This window comes from Leptonychotes weddellii, chromosome 10 (assembly GCF_054177405.1).
Source record: "Leptonychotes weddellii isolate Sample4059 chromosome 10, ASM5417740v2, whole genome shotgun sequence".
NCBI classification, from domain to species: domain Eukaryota; kingdom Metazoa; phylum Chordata; class Mammalia; order Carnivora; family Phocidae; genus Leptonychotes; species Leptonychotes weddellii.
The window spans coordinates 91,826,530-91,842,860 of NC_138378.1; the positions used below are offsets into that span (position 1 = coordinate 91,826,530).

Genomic DNA, 16,331 nt, shown 5'->3' on the forward strand with positions numbered 1-16,331 from the left:
GGGACTCCAGGATCATGACCTGAGCCGAAGGCAGTCGCCTAACCAACTGAGCCACCCAGGCGCCCTGAAATGGTAACATTTTTAAAAATAAATAACAATACATAAGTAAATATGGGGAAAAAAGATATTTTTAAAAATCTCTTTAAAAAGATCACTGATTGTCTAAAGGAAAAAAACAGTAATAATTCACTGTGAGATTTAGAACATAGGCAGAAGTAAAATGTATGACAAAAAAAGTGCAAGAAGGGGAAGGAGGAACTAGAAGTTTATTATCACATGGTTCGTTCATTCTTTCTCTCTCTCTCATTCTTTAAGTAAGCGCTACGCCCAACATGGAGTTTGAACTCATGACCCAGAGATCAAGAGTCACATGCTCTGCCAACTGAGTCAGCCAGGTGCCCCGGTCACATGGTTCTTATAATCTATGTGATCTAAGCGGATTTGACTGAAGGTAGATTGTACAACATTAAAGATGCATATTGTAAACCACCGAACAAATAAAAGTTTAATTAGTAAGCCACTAGTAGAGATAAAACTGGAATAAAAAAATAATTAAAGGGGCACCTCGGTGGCTCAGTTGGTTAAGCGTCCAACTCTTGGTTTCGGCTCAGGTTGTGATCTCAGGGTCGTGAGATCGAGCCCCCCATCTGGCTCCGCACTCAGCATGGAGTCTTCTTTTTTTTAAAGATTTTACTTATGTATTTGACAGAGAGAGACACAGTGAGAGAGGGAACACAAGCAGGGGGACTGGGAGAGGGAGAAGCAGGCTTCCCGCGGAGCAGGGAGCCCGATGTGGGGCCCGATCCCAGGATCCTGGGATCATGACCTGAGCCAAAGGCAGACGCTTAATGACTGAGCCACCCAGCGCCCAGCATGGAGTCTTCTTGGGATTCTCTGCCTCTCTCTCTCTTCCTCTGCCCCTCCCCCTACTCTCTCTCTCTCTAAAGTAAAATAAAATCTTTTTAGTTAATTAAATAATTTTGAAAAGGGGGAAAGAACAGAACAATGGGACAAATGGAAAGTTAATGGTAACATGATTGGTTTTAAACCAAAAATTACATTACTGATAATGATATTAAAGGTAAATGGTCGGGGCGCCTGGGTGGCTCAGTCGTTAAGCGTCTGCCTTCGGCTCAGGTCATGATCCCAGGGTCCTGGGATCGAGCCCCACATCGGGCTCCCTGCTCCGCAGGAAGCCTGCTTCTCCCTCTCTCACTCCCCCTGCTTGTGTTCCCTCTCTCGCTGTGTCTCTCTCTCTGTCAAATAAATAAATAAATAAAAATCTTTAAAAAAAAAAAAAGGTAAATGGTCTAACAATTCAATAAAAGGTAGAGATTGTTGGACTGGTTTTTAACAAAAGATCCAACTATATTCAGTCTACAAAAGCCTACTCTGGATATAAATAAGATACAAATGAAGGGATGGAAACAAGATATATCATGTAATCAATAAAATAAAACTGGAGTGGTTATATTAATAGGAGAAAAAGTAGACTTCACCACAAGAAATATTACCATAAAGAGGCATGATGTAAAGATAAAAGGGTCAATTCATTAGTAGAAGATAACAATGCTCAATGTATGTACCCAGTAAGACAGATTCAACATAATTAAAGCAAAAACCTATTATAACCAAAAAAGAAAAACAGAAAAATTCACAATCATAGCTAGAAACTTTTAATACTGCTCTCTCAACAATAGAACAGGTAGAAAGAAAATCAGTAAGGCTCCAGAAGACTTGAATAACACCATCAATAAATTTGACCCAATAGCATTTATAGTACATTCCACCAAATAGCAAAATATCTCTTCTTTTCAAGAGCACATGGAACATTCACCATAATGGAACATATACTATGATCAGAATCAATCACACGTCAAAAATGTACAATTTTGATTTTTTTTACAAAGTATGTTTTCTGATCACAACAGAATTAAACTAGACTTCAGTAACAAAAATATATGGAAAAAAAAATCACAAATATGTGGAACTTACCTCTCAATAATCCATGAGTCAAAAAGAAAATCAGAACGAAAAATGAAAATACTTTGAAGGAACAAAAATGAAAACACAACTTATCAAAATGTGGAGAGAGGCCCTGTACCACAGGGCCTGCTAAGGTTGAGACAGGAATACTGAAGAAGCCCTCCCACATTCCAGGCCCCACAACAAGCGCAGGTAAGAATCTGAAGTCTGTGGATGTTCAGATCACCTCCTATTCACCCCTTCACGGAGGGAGGGACCCGCCCCTCAAAACAGTATCAGGTGGCCAGATGGACAACACACAACACTGAAGACAAAAGAGAAGAGACTGACAGTGGTTTATTGGTCACAGCTACTCACAGCCCAGGGCAAGACGACACCCTGTAGGGCCACAGTGAGTCACTAGGCTGTGAAAGTGAGGTTTTGTGTAACAAGAGGGTGAGGTATGCCCTGGTTCTGAAGAGGGTTCCCATGGGAGGATGTGACTGGCTTCTCTGAGTAATTCTGTGGGCTAGCAGGGAAGTGAAACCCAAAAGGTTGAAGGAGGGAGATGCCAGAACTAGGCAGATGGGGAGCCTTTCCCGCTGGTGGGGGGCGGGAGGTGGGGGGCATATCTGGCAAGAGCAGTGGAACTCAAAGTTAAGTTTTTGGGGCCCAGTGAGGCTCAAAGATGTCAAGGCAGTACATGAAATGTCAGGCCTTCCAATACAGTGGGTACCCTGAAGGTAAACAGAACAACAACCAAATCCAAACCTGGCCCACCTACAGATTAGATTAATATATTAAAGGATCTTAAAAGGTAAGACAGCACATGTGAATAGATGGGGAATTTAAACAGATTAAAAGTATAAAAAATAAAATATAAATGTTAGCAAAATATACTATCATATTTGAATACTTCCTTTAACAAGTTTATCGGTATACTGGACATGGCAAAGAAAAGAATTAGTGTACTGGAAGATAGATCAATATATAAATCATACAAACTAACACACAAACAGCAGATCCTGGCTCTTGGAAACTAAGTAGAATAATTACAAAGAAAACCATACCCAGGAGCACTGTAGTAGTAAAACTGCCAAAAAACAACAAAATAAAAATAGTAATAATAAAGAGAAAATCTTGAGCACAAAGAAACATTTACATACACAGGAACTTCTCGTCAGAAACTATGTAAGCCAGAGAGACATCTTTAGAGTACTGAAAAAGAAAAAAATGAGTTCCATAAAGAATTACATTTTTTTTTTTTGAGAGACTTTATTTATTTGACAGAGAGAGACACAGCGAGAGAGGGAACACAAGCAGGGGGAGTGGGAGAGGGAGAAGCAGGCTTCCCCACGGAGCAGGGAGCCCAATGTGGGGCAGGATCCCAGGACCCTGGGATCATGACCTGAGCCAAAGGCAGACGCTTAATGACTGAGCCACCCAGGCGCCCCAAGAATAACATTTTTGTTAAAGAAGACAGTAAGATGATTTTGAGAAAAAGCTAAAATCACTGTCAGCCAAACATATACTACCAACAAATGACTACATTACAAGGAAGTTTCAACCTTAAGCTTCAACCTTAAAAAGATACTAGGAAAAGACAAAGCACTTAAGGCTAAAGCAAGCTGAAGAAAGGAAATGACACAATAAAGGCAGAAATTGATGAAACAAACAAACAAAAAATCAATCAAACAAAAAAAACTGGTTCTTTGCAAAGATAATACAACTGACAAACTCCTAGCTGGACTGATGAGGAAAAGAGAAAGAAGAGCTAAATTACCAGTATCAGGAATGTGAGAGGGGGCATCACTACAGCTCCATCCCAAAGACCTTCAAAGGGTAATAGGAGATTATGATCCACTTTATGACAATAAACTAGACAACTCAAGATAAAATGAACAAGGAGAAAGTGGTCAGCAAGACACAGGAGTAGGAGATACCTGTCTTTGTATCTGACAGCTATGGACAAATGAAAATAGCTCTGGGAGGATGGATGTAATAAGAGTCAAGTAAGAAGCTATGGCAACACAGTGGAGCAAAAAACGAAGAACAAGCACATAGAAAGGATCACTGCAGAGGCAGGCTTAGCTGAGACATCTGGAAATGGCTAAGCACGAAAAAAGAAGGGGAAAGGCTATCGGTATAAACCACGTAGTGGGTGCCACTGTGGTCGCCAGTAGCCTGCTGTGCAGAGGAACCCAACAGCCCTCAGGACAGCTTCAGAGTCCCTGCCACGTTCACAGCAGAGGACTCTGCAGCGTTTGTTGGCGTGGACTCCAACAGCCTGCTCTGCAGAGGAAACGGACAGCTTCTGCCACCGAGGTAACCAGCAGCCATTGCTGATACTGACCTCCTAGAGAGGGGCACGCTGCTGCACCCCTCCCAGAAGACACTGCTGCATCCCCACCCCAGGAACAGGGCTGCCAGCCCCAACCTCCAACCCTGTGCACACCCAGGACCCCAGGACCCCAGCTGCTCCACACGCACCCACACTTCAGACTTGGATTCCACGGCTGCTCCCCATGTGCTCACATCTCCAGCACTGACACTGCTGGCCGGCACACCAGACCCCAGACTGCTGTCATTCTAGAAGCCTCCATGCTCCACACCTGTCTCTGTAGCTGCTCCATGCACGCTCACGCCTCATGCTCACTGCCACGGCAAGGGTCCTCCAAAGCCAGGTCCAATGCCAACAGGGATCCCTCTGGCAATGATATATCCCATGGGAGAGAAAGAGATCAGGAGGTCCCCAGCAGCCTTTGCCACCAGAGACCCCAAGGCCTTCACTGCCGCTGCAGATACCCGGAGTGCTGGCTGTTGAAGACCCCTGCAATTTAACTGACACTGACCTCAGCTGATGAAGCTGATGGGCCTTCCCAAGAGCTGGAACCATCATACCCACCCTTCCAACACCCTTGTACCCACTGCAGGTGACGGGTCTCTCCCCACTAAAACCAGTCAGTAAAGTCTGGTAGAGGTGCCTACTCAATCAAATGCACAAACATTAACACAAGGCTATAAGAAATATGAAAAATTAAGGAAACATGACATCACCAAAGAAATACAGTGATTTTCCAGTAACTGACCCCAAAGAAATAGAAATCTATGATTTCCTGATAATGATTTCAAAATAAAGGTTTTAAGGAAGCTCAGTGAGCTACAAGAAAATACAGATAGAGGGGCGCCTGGATGGCTCAGTCGGTTAAGCGTCTGCCTCCAGCTCAGGTCATGTTCCCGTGGTCCTGGGATGGAGCCCCGCATTGGGCTCCTTGCTCAGTGGGGAGCCTGCTTCTCCCTCTCCCTCTGCCTGCCGCTCTGCCTACTTGTGCTCTCTTTCTCTGTCAAATAAATAAATAAAATCTTTAAAAAAAGAAAATACAGATAGAACTGAAATCAGGAGATAGACTCCAAAATCAGGAAAACAATAAACAAAATAAGCTCAATAGAGAAAGACATCATAAAAACAAAAATTCTAAAGCTAAAGAATACAATGAATTAAATGCAAAATGCAATACAGAACATCAATAACAGACATGACCAAGATGAGAAAAGAATCTGTGAACTCAAAGACACGTCATTAGAAATTATCTGGTTAGAGTGAAAAAAAGGAAGAATCAATGAAAGAGAGTGTATCCGGTTAGCAGACGGAAGGAAGCAACAAAGGTCAGAGGAGAAATAAATGAAGTATAAACTAGAAAAACAACAGAAAAGATCAATGAAACTAAGAGTTGCTTTTCTGGAAAGATAAACAAAATTGACAAACTTTAACTAGGCTAAGAAAAAAAGTGAGAAGACTGAAATAAATAAAATCAGAAATGAAAACTAGAGTAGACATTACAACTCATACTGCAAGAATACAAAAGATCACAAGAGACTACTATGAACAATTATATACCAACAAATTGGATAATCTAGAAAGCATGACTGCCACAGAAAGCTATCTGTGGACTACTCAAATAGAAATTTCCCCCATACAAAGAGATTATAAGCTTAATTAAAGAGCGATTCCATAAATACAAAGACAAAAGAAGTACATAATAGTAGATAAGATTATCTAGTATTTAAAATCCAAGTAAGAGGGGCGCCTGGGTGGCTCAGATGGTTAAGTGTCTGCCTTCAGCTCAGGTCATGATCCCAGTGTCCTGGGATCGAGCCCCACATCGGGCTCCTGGCTCAGCGAGGAGCCTGCTTCTCCCTCTCCCTCTGCCTCTCTCCCTGCTCATGCTTTCTCCCTCCCTCTCTCAGTATCTCTGTGTCTCATATGAATAAATAAAATCTTTAAAAAATAAAAAAATAAAAAAATAAAAAATAAAATAAAATCCAAGTAAGATACCACATATCATTAAGAGGAGTCAAGGATTGAAAACCTATAAAGCGTACTTTCCTACTCTGCTTGGTACAGGTTGTTTCTGTATTAAAGGTCCACATCAAATTCAGGCTCAACAATTAATAAAATAACTAGAAAAATGTAAAAGGTCTAAGGGAGAGCAACAAACTTAAAAAGCAGAGCTCAGAAATATTTAGTGCAAAAGGTCAGAAAAGCTATCCATATTTTAACCTTGGAACTTAGAGCTTCCTGACCTTGGGTCTTATAATTACTTCCCAAAACAAATGTCAATTTCTCCCTAGGCTCTAAGACCAGCCTTCATTCCATGTGGAGCAGATACAAATTCCTAAGTCATGCGCTTGCTAAACGGTTTATCAGATTCTTAATAAAGACAAAAATATTCCCATCCCAACATTTTATTTCAATTTTCTACTTACGAAGTCTTGACGTATGTCGTTGAAGTCTTTGCCGTATTTTTCCAGTGCCTCTTCAAATAAACTAGCTTCGGAGGCTGACCACTCTTCCATTTCATCTCTGCATAAAACAGGTCCTCCAAGTGGTACTAAGACACTAATCGCGCTGCTCAAATCATAGCTGTGCCGATACAACGTATCCATAGCATGAAACTAAAGAAAACAAAATGGAGAAAAAAGATCAGCTAGAAACGCAAACTTACTAGGTTATTTAAGAACAGACATACTAAAATGAATGATGCGGGACGCCTGGGTGGCTCAGTCGGTTAAGTGTCTGCCTTCGGCCCAGGTCATGATCCCAGAGTCCTGGGATGGAGTCCCCTATCGGGCTCCTTGCTCAGCAGGGAGCCTGCTTCTCCCTCTGCCTGCTGCTCCCCCTGATTGTGTTCTCTCTCTCTCTCACGAATAAAATCTTTAAAAAAATAAATAAATAAAATGCATGACGCACTTAAAATTAACGCTAATATACTTAGGTGTTTATTTTTTATTAAAGATTTTATTTATTTATTTGACGGAGAGAGAGACAGCGAGAGAGGGAACACAAGCAGGAGGAGTGAGGGAGGGAGAAGCAGACTCCCTGCTGGGCAGGGAGCTCGATCCCAGGATCCTGGGATCATGACCTGAGCCCAAGGCAGCCGCTGAACGACTGAGCCACCCAGGCGCCCCCTTAGGTGTTTATTTTTTTAAGTAACAAAATTAAGAAAAATTTAAACATCAGAATACTTATTTAAAATATCATTTATTGCTCTGGGGCACCTGGGTGGCTCAGCTGGTTCTGCCTTCAGTTCAGGTAATGATCCCAGGGTCTTGGGATCGAGCCCCTCATTGGGCTCCCTGCTCAGCGGGGAGTCTGCTTCTCCCTCTGTCTGCTGCTCCCCCTGCTTGTGCTCTCTCCCTCTCTGTCAAATAAATGAATAAAATCTTTTAAAAAAATAAAATAAAAATAAAGTATCATTTATTGCTTTAAGAAAATGCTGATTCGTACCTTATAAGATGTGTATTTTTTAAAATGCATTCGTTATAGTAACCTAACCGTGAAGAGCCAGGGCCTCTCAGTGTTACACTGGGAAGCCAGTAAGTTTCACCATCCTCTTGGTTAAAAGTGCCAAAATCACTTCAGCTATTGTACAGGGTTGACACAGCCTTCTTTGACAAGGAAAAAACAGATTATGTACCAGACAGAGAAAAAAATATTCTCAGGCTGGATTAAGAGAATGATGTCCTAAGAACGAGAGATATAGAAAACAGAACTGAGAACGAAGGTGACACAAAAGAAAACTACACATCCATCTTAAGCAAAACAAAAGTACATATCCATGTAAAAACAGTAACTTGGTTAGGATTCTGTAAGACCAAGAAGAGATGACCAGCCTTGCTTGAATCAGCTAGGCTGGCATGGGTTTCCTATATATTTCAAGAGACAGTGACAGGAAGAGTAATTTGAAAGGAAGAAAGGCAGATTAGGATAATATATCTGGCTTTCTGCGAAAGTACCTTGGGTCTAGCTTACTTAAAAAATTCTTCTTCCCACTGCTTCCCAGAAGCAGTGAATAAACTTAGGTTCCAAAACTTTTTTTTTTTTAAAGATTTTATTTATTTGAGAGAGAGAATGAGAGAGAGAGAGCACATGAGAGGGGGGAGGGTCAGAGGCAGAAGCAGGCTCCCTGCCGAGCAGAGAGCCTGATGCGGAACTCGATCCCGGGACTCCAGGATCATGACCTGAGCCGAAGGCAGTCACTTAACCAACTGAGCCACCCAGGCGCCCCTAGGTTCCAAAACTTTAAGCTTTGAAAAACTTGAGATGGTTTTTCTACCAGAGAGAAAGAGATTCATTCATAACATGTATGCACATTTGTATGCGCAGCAGGAAAACTGCAAAACGGGATGATTGGCTCTGCTGTATCTGCATAAGCATATAGGTGTGGCCCAGGTTTGTTTGGCAAGGTGACCAAATTCTTCCCAAGTGAGAACTAGTTCTATTTAAACTTTCTAACGCATGAAAGCCAAGACTGCACCTTGTACACAAAGTATCTTATGAAATTTTCACAAAATGGGGAGAGCGTCACATCTACACTACAACACGGCTCTCACAATTTAGCTTGCGAGTTCCCTATTCATACAAGAATATAAAAATAGCTCAAATATCAACTAACATCTACTAAGAAGAAAGAGTTATTGTACAGTATGCATTAAAAAGACATATTTAGGGCTCCTGTGTGGCTCAGTTGGCTGGAGGTCTGCCTTCAGCTCAGGTGATGATCCCAGGGTCCTGGGATGGAGCCGTGCGTCAGGTTCCCTGCTCAGTGGGGAGTCCTTTTCTCCCTCTGCATCTCCCTCTGTCCTTCCCCCAGACTCATGCTGGCTCTCTCTCTCTCTCAAATAAATAAATAAAATCTTTTTTTAAAAAAGAGATATTTACACTGTGATACATTAAGACATTGAAAAGGGTCTAGAATAGGAATTTGCTGACAGAGCTAAAGATGGGATTTAGGACATACAGACATGTTTAAGGTATAGTAACTAACTGCTTTAACAAGGATTAACATCTCTCTTAAATAAATCGCTGGATTCCACAAAACAAAAGCAAGTAGGAATTTCATTACCTATTCCCTAGTTACAATCACAGCTAAGACCACTGACCGTGTATAGTCTTTTGCTGTATGTGTCACAATCATGGAATAACAACTTCAATTTTCAAGAGAATTTCTTACCACCCTTCTGCAGCAAGGGTTACAAAAATGTTAGAATTGATCTTTATTCTTTGCCTGTGCTCTGCAAACTTCAGAATCAACTGAACTCCAGGGCGCCTGGGTGGCTCAGTTGGTTAAAGCGACTGCCTTCGGCTCAGGTCATGATCCTGGAGTCACTGGATCGAGTTCCGCATCGGGCTCCCCGCTCAGTGAGGAGCCTGCTTCTCCCTCTGACCCTCCCCCCTCTCATGTACTCTCTCTCATTCTTGCTCTCTCAAATAAATAAATAAATCTTTAAAAAAAAAAAAAATCAACTGAACTCCACTTTTCTAGCTAACATTCTCACTTGACAGATTCAAGTTTAACTGTACTTCTGTACAATGCTAAACACGTTTACATCGTCCCTGAAATTACTGTTTCTAGATAACTGATCTATGAAAGTGAAAATAAAGTCCAATAGCATTTAGGGATCCCTTCAATTAATAATATATTAACTATAAACAATTCTTTTTGAAACTACATTTACGATGGGTAATAAAACTGAAAAAGATTCAATGGTATTCCAAATCAATAATTACACAAATTAACTGTGCTGCTGAGATTCCTCAGGAGGGAGAAGTAATTTTTATAATTAACAGGTGCTCTGAAACCAAGTCACAAAATTAAATGAGTTTTTCTCAGCTGATATTATTCCAGCCACTCAAAGCATGAAAGGATTTTCAGTCTTTTGTTCATGTGAGATGAATGAAAAAGCTTTACTTACAGGCACTTTTAAAAACGATAGGCTGTTATCTAATAAGGTTTCAAAGAACCAAAGTAATATCATACCCTTTATAAGTGATTATGACCAAAATGTGAAGTGATAAGATTGTTGATTCGATTGTTTTAAAGGTTTCTTTCTTTACAGAGTGTTACTGAACACTGAAGTAATGAGCATTTGCATTCAGAAGGCTAAGTCCTGCTCTGTCACAAATCAAACGGAAAGAATGGGTCCAACTTACAGCTGACTGGAGGCTATGAAACCCCCAAAGCCCACTTTTGAAACACAGCTCAGAGGAGAGTGTCGTCGTGATCAGTATGTGTAGAAAATAAACATCTCATCAGACGTATGCACTGTGGAATTCCTAGGGAATAATTTTATTGACAGTGATGATCAACTTCACAAAGGCAACCAGAGGATCACATTATGTGCTAGGAGTCCATATTAATTCCATCTTTCTGACACACATAGGTGGATCCTTCTGAATGGACTTTTATACAGTTTGATCTTACCCTAAAGAGCTGTAAGTAAAACACAGACTGAGACATCAAGTGAAGACTCTCAAAATTAGACTAAGACACGGGAGTTTTACATATGACATGTGGTTTATCAGTAAGATAATAAAACTCCCAAGAGCTACACATGTAAAAGAACACACTGGCTGATTCCATTTTTTTTTTTTTAAGATTTATTTATTCTAGAGAGAGTGAATACATGCGTGTGAGCAGGAGGAGGGGCAAAGGCAGAGGGAGAGAATCTCATGTTGACTCCTCACTGAACATGGAGCCCTACACGGGACTTGATTCCCGGACCCTGAGATCACAACCTGAGCAGAAATCAAGAGTCAGGTCGCTTAACTGAATGAGCCACCCAGGGGCCCCTGGCTGATTCCATTTAGATGAATTTTGAGAAAAGTAACACTCATTGGTAAGAGAAGTCAAAATAATGATTACCTCAGAAGCAGGGGGTAAGGGGGTGATCACTGACTGAAGAGAGGCATGAGGGAACCTTTTGGGATTCTGGTAGTGTTCTTTATCTAGATCTGGGTGGTGATTACATGAATGTATATGTATATAAAAGTTTATAAGCTATGCACCTAAGTGTACTTAATACACTTTATGTATACCTCAATTTAAAGACAACTTAAAGACTAAATGTAAAAAAACTGGAAGTCTTCCCTCTTAGATAAATACTTTGCAAAGATACCATGTTTTCAATAGAGATACAGATACACACGACAAGATCCATTCAAATCTAAATTTAACAAATCCTAAGAACTCAGCACAAGCTGTTCTCTCTGCCAAACAGTGGTGAAGGTGTTGTCACATTTCATCTCATTCATAACAGATGGAGATGACAAACAGAAGTATTTTAGGAGAAAGACTGACAATGAAATCTTGGCAGTGAAATTCTCATCTTTTGTTCATTAGGTAGACTCACACTATGGTAGACTAGATTATTATTCAGCAAATATTCACTCCCTCCCCTGGACCTCCATAGGAGAGTATACTTCTACTCTACGGATACTGTGTCTGGCCATGTGACTTGACTGGCAAGTAAGATGCTCAGGATATGTGACATAATAGAGCCTTGGCATGTGTTTCCATGCCTGGACTTGCCCTCTTGAGCTACTGGCTTTTTTCACCAGAGGATGAGATCTACATGGAGCAGATCTCGACTCATCCTGCAGCTGGGCACCTAAAGTGGCCCAGTCTAGTTCAGCAGAATCCTAGACAATCTGCACAGGAGTATGTAAGAATTAATGCTTGTTTTTATAAGCCACTGAAATACTGGGTAGTGTAATAAATCCTGTGTTTTCCCTTTTGAGAATGAAGAACTTATTCACTCCGTGCTAGATGTGCGGTGAGCAGACAGCCCTCAGCTGTCCCCCTTGGAATGATCTCAATTTAAGAAAGATTCATCACCCACGGTCATGCCCTCTTCCTGTGGCAGCCTTCACCCAATGATATAGGAATATAAAGGTCCCACCTGTTACCCTGATTTGGGACAACCCTTGCAAGTGTCCCAGGGAGTTGGCTGAGGCCTTCATTCATACTGTACCATAGCCCACCTTCTTCCTCTGTTCAATCTTGCCTCCTTCCCTTCTCTTCCACAGGTGTTGACTCCTAATAAATTTCCTACATACAAATCTCCATCTTCGAGTCTGTTTCTCAGAAACCCAGCCTGTAACATGCAGCATTATTTTGGCAATAGGTAACTGATACACATATATATTCAATCCTAACTATTGATTTGCTAACTTAAGTTAGCATTGTACAAAAACTTTACATGTATACCTCCAGCACAAATTATAGCATTCAGAACACTAAACCTATTTAAAAATTAATGAGCATATGGTTTTTTCTAAGCAGAAGGTGAATATAAACTCTTATGAGTAAACTGTAAACTATGATCAAGGCAAAACATTTTATATATAAAAGAGAAGTATGCCATCCATTCTCAATTTTTGCTTCAGTGCGTAGTACTCAAATCAAAATCCCTCATTCATCATCAAAGGTGTTAAGACTTAGTTGTCGGGCACCTGGGTGGCTCAGTTGGTTAGGCGACTGCCTTCGGCTCAGGTCGTGATCCCGGAGTCCTGGGATCGAGTCCCGCATCGGGCTCCCGGCTCAGCGGGGAGCCTGCTTCTCCCTCTGACCCTATCCCCTCTCATGCTGTTTCTCTCTCTCTCTCTCTCTCAAATGAATAAATAAATAAATAATAAATTAAAAAAAAAAAAAAAAGACTTAGTTGTCATTCACTCCAATCAATCTACAAGACACCCTGAGTCATGTCCTTATGTGCAGTCGTACCTTTTGATATTATCCCAAGAAAGCTACAGGGTGGCAGGCCACAGCAACCCCATGGCCCTAAGTGTCATTTGCATGAGCAGAGCTAGGAATTCTCCCCCTCCCCTCCCCGGCTCTGATTTTAGACACAAACCAGACAGATATCTAACAATTGTGTGAGGACACTGAAGAACAACCAATGCAGGCAAGGGGAGGCTAAAATAATTCAGGAAGAAGTATGACAGGTAAGCTCCCACACTGACTTGAGCTTTTACCTTGAAGGCATTTTCTAGACTGCTACATGGCAGAATGGACAAAAACAGAAAGCTTCCTTTTTACTAGGCTGAGGTAAAATTGGGTAAGACCTGGGGAGCAAAATCCTACGGAGGATTATGTTCCAGGCCCTAAAAGACATCACAACATATTAAAAGAATTGGTATCATACGTGTTCTCCAACCACAACCGCCAAGGCAATTAAGATAAATTTATGAACCCCATTTCCTTGGAAATTAACTCACAATTAAATGCAAAATTATAAAGTAAACTAAGAAATACTTAGAACCAGATGATAATAAAAATACTACATATCAAAGTATAGGGGATATAGAGGTACATTTACATTCTTAAATACTGATGATGAAAAAGTAGACAAAGTTGATGGGCTAAAGTCAGTCTTAAAAAGCTGGAATAGGAATATCAGAGTAAACCCAAAGAAAAGTAGAAGGAAGAAAATAATAAACAGGAAAAAAAAAACCTAAATAGAAAACATACAAAAAAAAAAAAATCAACCAAACTAAAATCTCATTCTTTTAGACAATAAAAAAGAAAAATCTGGTACAACTATCAAGGAAAAAATGGGAAATGACACATATAAACAACAGGATGAAAAACTAGTTATAACTGGAGACTTACCAAATTATCCTAATTAAAGAATACTATGAAAAATTACATTGATAAATTTGAAAATTTAGGGTAAAATTAAAAATCTCCTGACTTAACTGATCAAAATGGACTTAAGTAGAATAAAAACTTATTCTAATTATATCTAATTATAACCACAACCCAAACTAAGGGACATTCTGCAAAATAAATGGCCTGTACTTTCAAAGTGCCATGGTCCTGAAAGACAAAGAATGAGGAACTGTTCAGGACTGAAGGAAATTAAAGCGATGTGACAACTAAAAGCAATAAATGATTCTCAAGTAGATTTTGGACCAGGAAAATTTTTTTCTTTTGTTATAAAGACCATAACTGGAACAACCAGAAAATCTCACTAAAGCCTCTAGATTAGATAACAGTACTATAATAAAGTTCATTTCCTGCCTTAATGATATATTTAAAAGGAAGAATAATTTCATATTTCATATTTTTTACTGCAGTGGTAGTCTTATTAGTTTTAATTCTAATTTACAGCCTTAGAAACATGGACAGTACTCTTAAGTTTTAGGAAACTGAGTCTAAAAAAAAATTATACGAATTTTATATTCATTTGAAGACTACATTTCTGATGTAAACTAATACCTAAAATGTTAATCTAAGATTTATATATTCTAGGGGCACCTGGGTGGCTCAGTTAGTTAAGCAACTGACTCTTGGTTTCAGTTTAGGTTGTGTTCTCAGCGTCATGAGATGGAGGCTGCTTGGGACTCTCTCCCCCTCTAGCTCTAACCCTCCCCCCCTGCTCTCTCTCTCTCTAAAATAAATAACTTTTAAAAATTAAAATAAAGATTTATATATTCTGCTGAGTACAGTTCCTTTAAATGTTGTAATGACTGTGATTTGCAAACCATCCCCAAATTCCCAGTACCCTCAAAGGCCCTAAGTGAGGGGCACCTGGGTGGCTCAGTCGTTAAGCGTCTGCCTTCGGCTCAGGTCATGATCCCAGGGTCCTGGGATCGAGCCCCGCATCGGGCTCCCTGCTCGGCGGGAAGCCTGCTTCTCCCTCTGCCACTCCCCCTGCTTGTGTTCCTGCTCTCGCTGTGTCTTTCTCTGTCAAATAAATAAATAAAATCTTAAAAAAAAAAAAAAAAAAAGGCCCTAAGTGAATATGTGACTTCACAACAGGACTCAAAAATGAAGAAAACAAAGTACATGATTAATGGCTAGCATTTTTTTAGAGTTAATATCTGAAGAATAAAATTACTATTGGTTAAAGTCAACGTTCTCTTTTCAGAAAAGTAAGTTAATCACTTTTTCCATGTTTTTCTTGATGGAAAAATTTTTTCTATAAAAAATTATAGCTTGTTTTAGGGGGAAGATCTTTAAAATCGTATAATTTCCTTGTAACAATTACATTAAAATGGGGCGCCTGGGTGGCTCAGTCGGTTGAGTGGCTGCCTTCGGCTCAGGTCATGATCCTAGGGTCCTGGGACTGAGCCCCGCATTGGGCTTCCTGCTCAGCAAGGAATCTGCTTATACCTCTCCTTCTGCCCCTTCCACCCCTGCCCTCGTGCACACACACACGCACACGCGCGCTCTCTCTCGAGAAAAAAGAAAAAAAATTACATTAAAATGTATGATCGATCATAACCTAATGACCATATTCAAACTTGATACTACTACAATGACAGTAAATATATGACAAAAGCCCTTTTAGACAATCAATAATGCCATAATCAGAAGAAAGTAAATGAGACTCAACAAAACTGGGGGTGGGGGGTGGGAATGTATCATTGTTATCATCATCTCAACAAACAACTAGTATTACTGAGCCCTCACTATGCCAGACACTGTTCTAAATGATTTACAAGTATTACCTCGTTTAATTCCCAAATTGATGCCATATGGCAACTCAGAGATAGACTTTTCCAGAGGCTAGAAAGAGGGTGCCAGAGATCTTGTTCAGGACACCGAAACATCATATACTCTCTCCCAGTGAGGACACAGCCTCAAGAGCCAGAAGAGCCCAGTATTTGTGAATATTACCTTAAACAAAGGTGCATAAACTGTTCAATGTAATTTCTTCTGCAATGTTGATGGAAGCTCAGAAAGACTTGTACCACAGCAATAAATCACTTATCCTTCACCCAATCTGGGCAGCCAATTTCAGAATTCTATGCCCCTCAGAGAATCCAGGGGCCCAGGAGAAACTGCTCCGAGACATGCTCTGGGGAGCCACTGCAGATCCATCAAGTTCTCTATGCTCGGACACGTACGTCTGCAATTTATAGAGGTGTGTCTGTATACCCTCTTCTTGTCAATAGATAGCCCCCTAAAGCAGGACAGGTAGGTTTTACATTACTATTATTCCCACTGCAGAGGCATGGGTAGGTTAAGTAACTTGCATAAGGCTAAATGGATCATAAGCTATAGATCCAGGGGAAA

At 40.5% G+C, this 16,331-nt stretch overlaps 1 protein-coding gene across 1 annotated transcript in view; it reads right to left on the reverse strand.

Annotated features, from left to right (window-relative positions):
* Nucleotides 1-16,331, reverse strand: part of MTA3 (metastasis associated 1 family member 3) — a 147,518-nt gene that overhangs the window by 35,494 nt on the left and 95,693 nt on the right. The window contains exon 9 of the mRNA XM_081797296.1: nucleotides 6,733-6,921. Coding sequence (XP_081653422.1) covers nucleotides 6,733-6,921 — 189 coding nt within the window. The remainder of the gene's footprint in view (nucleotides 1-6,732; nucleotides 6,922-16,331) is intronic.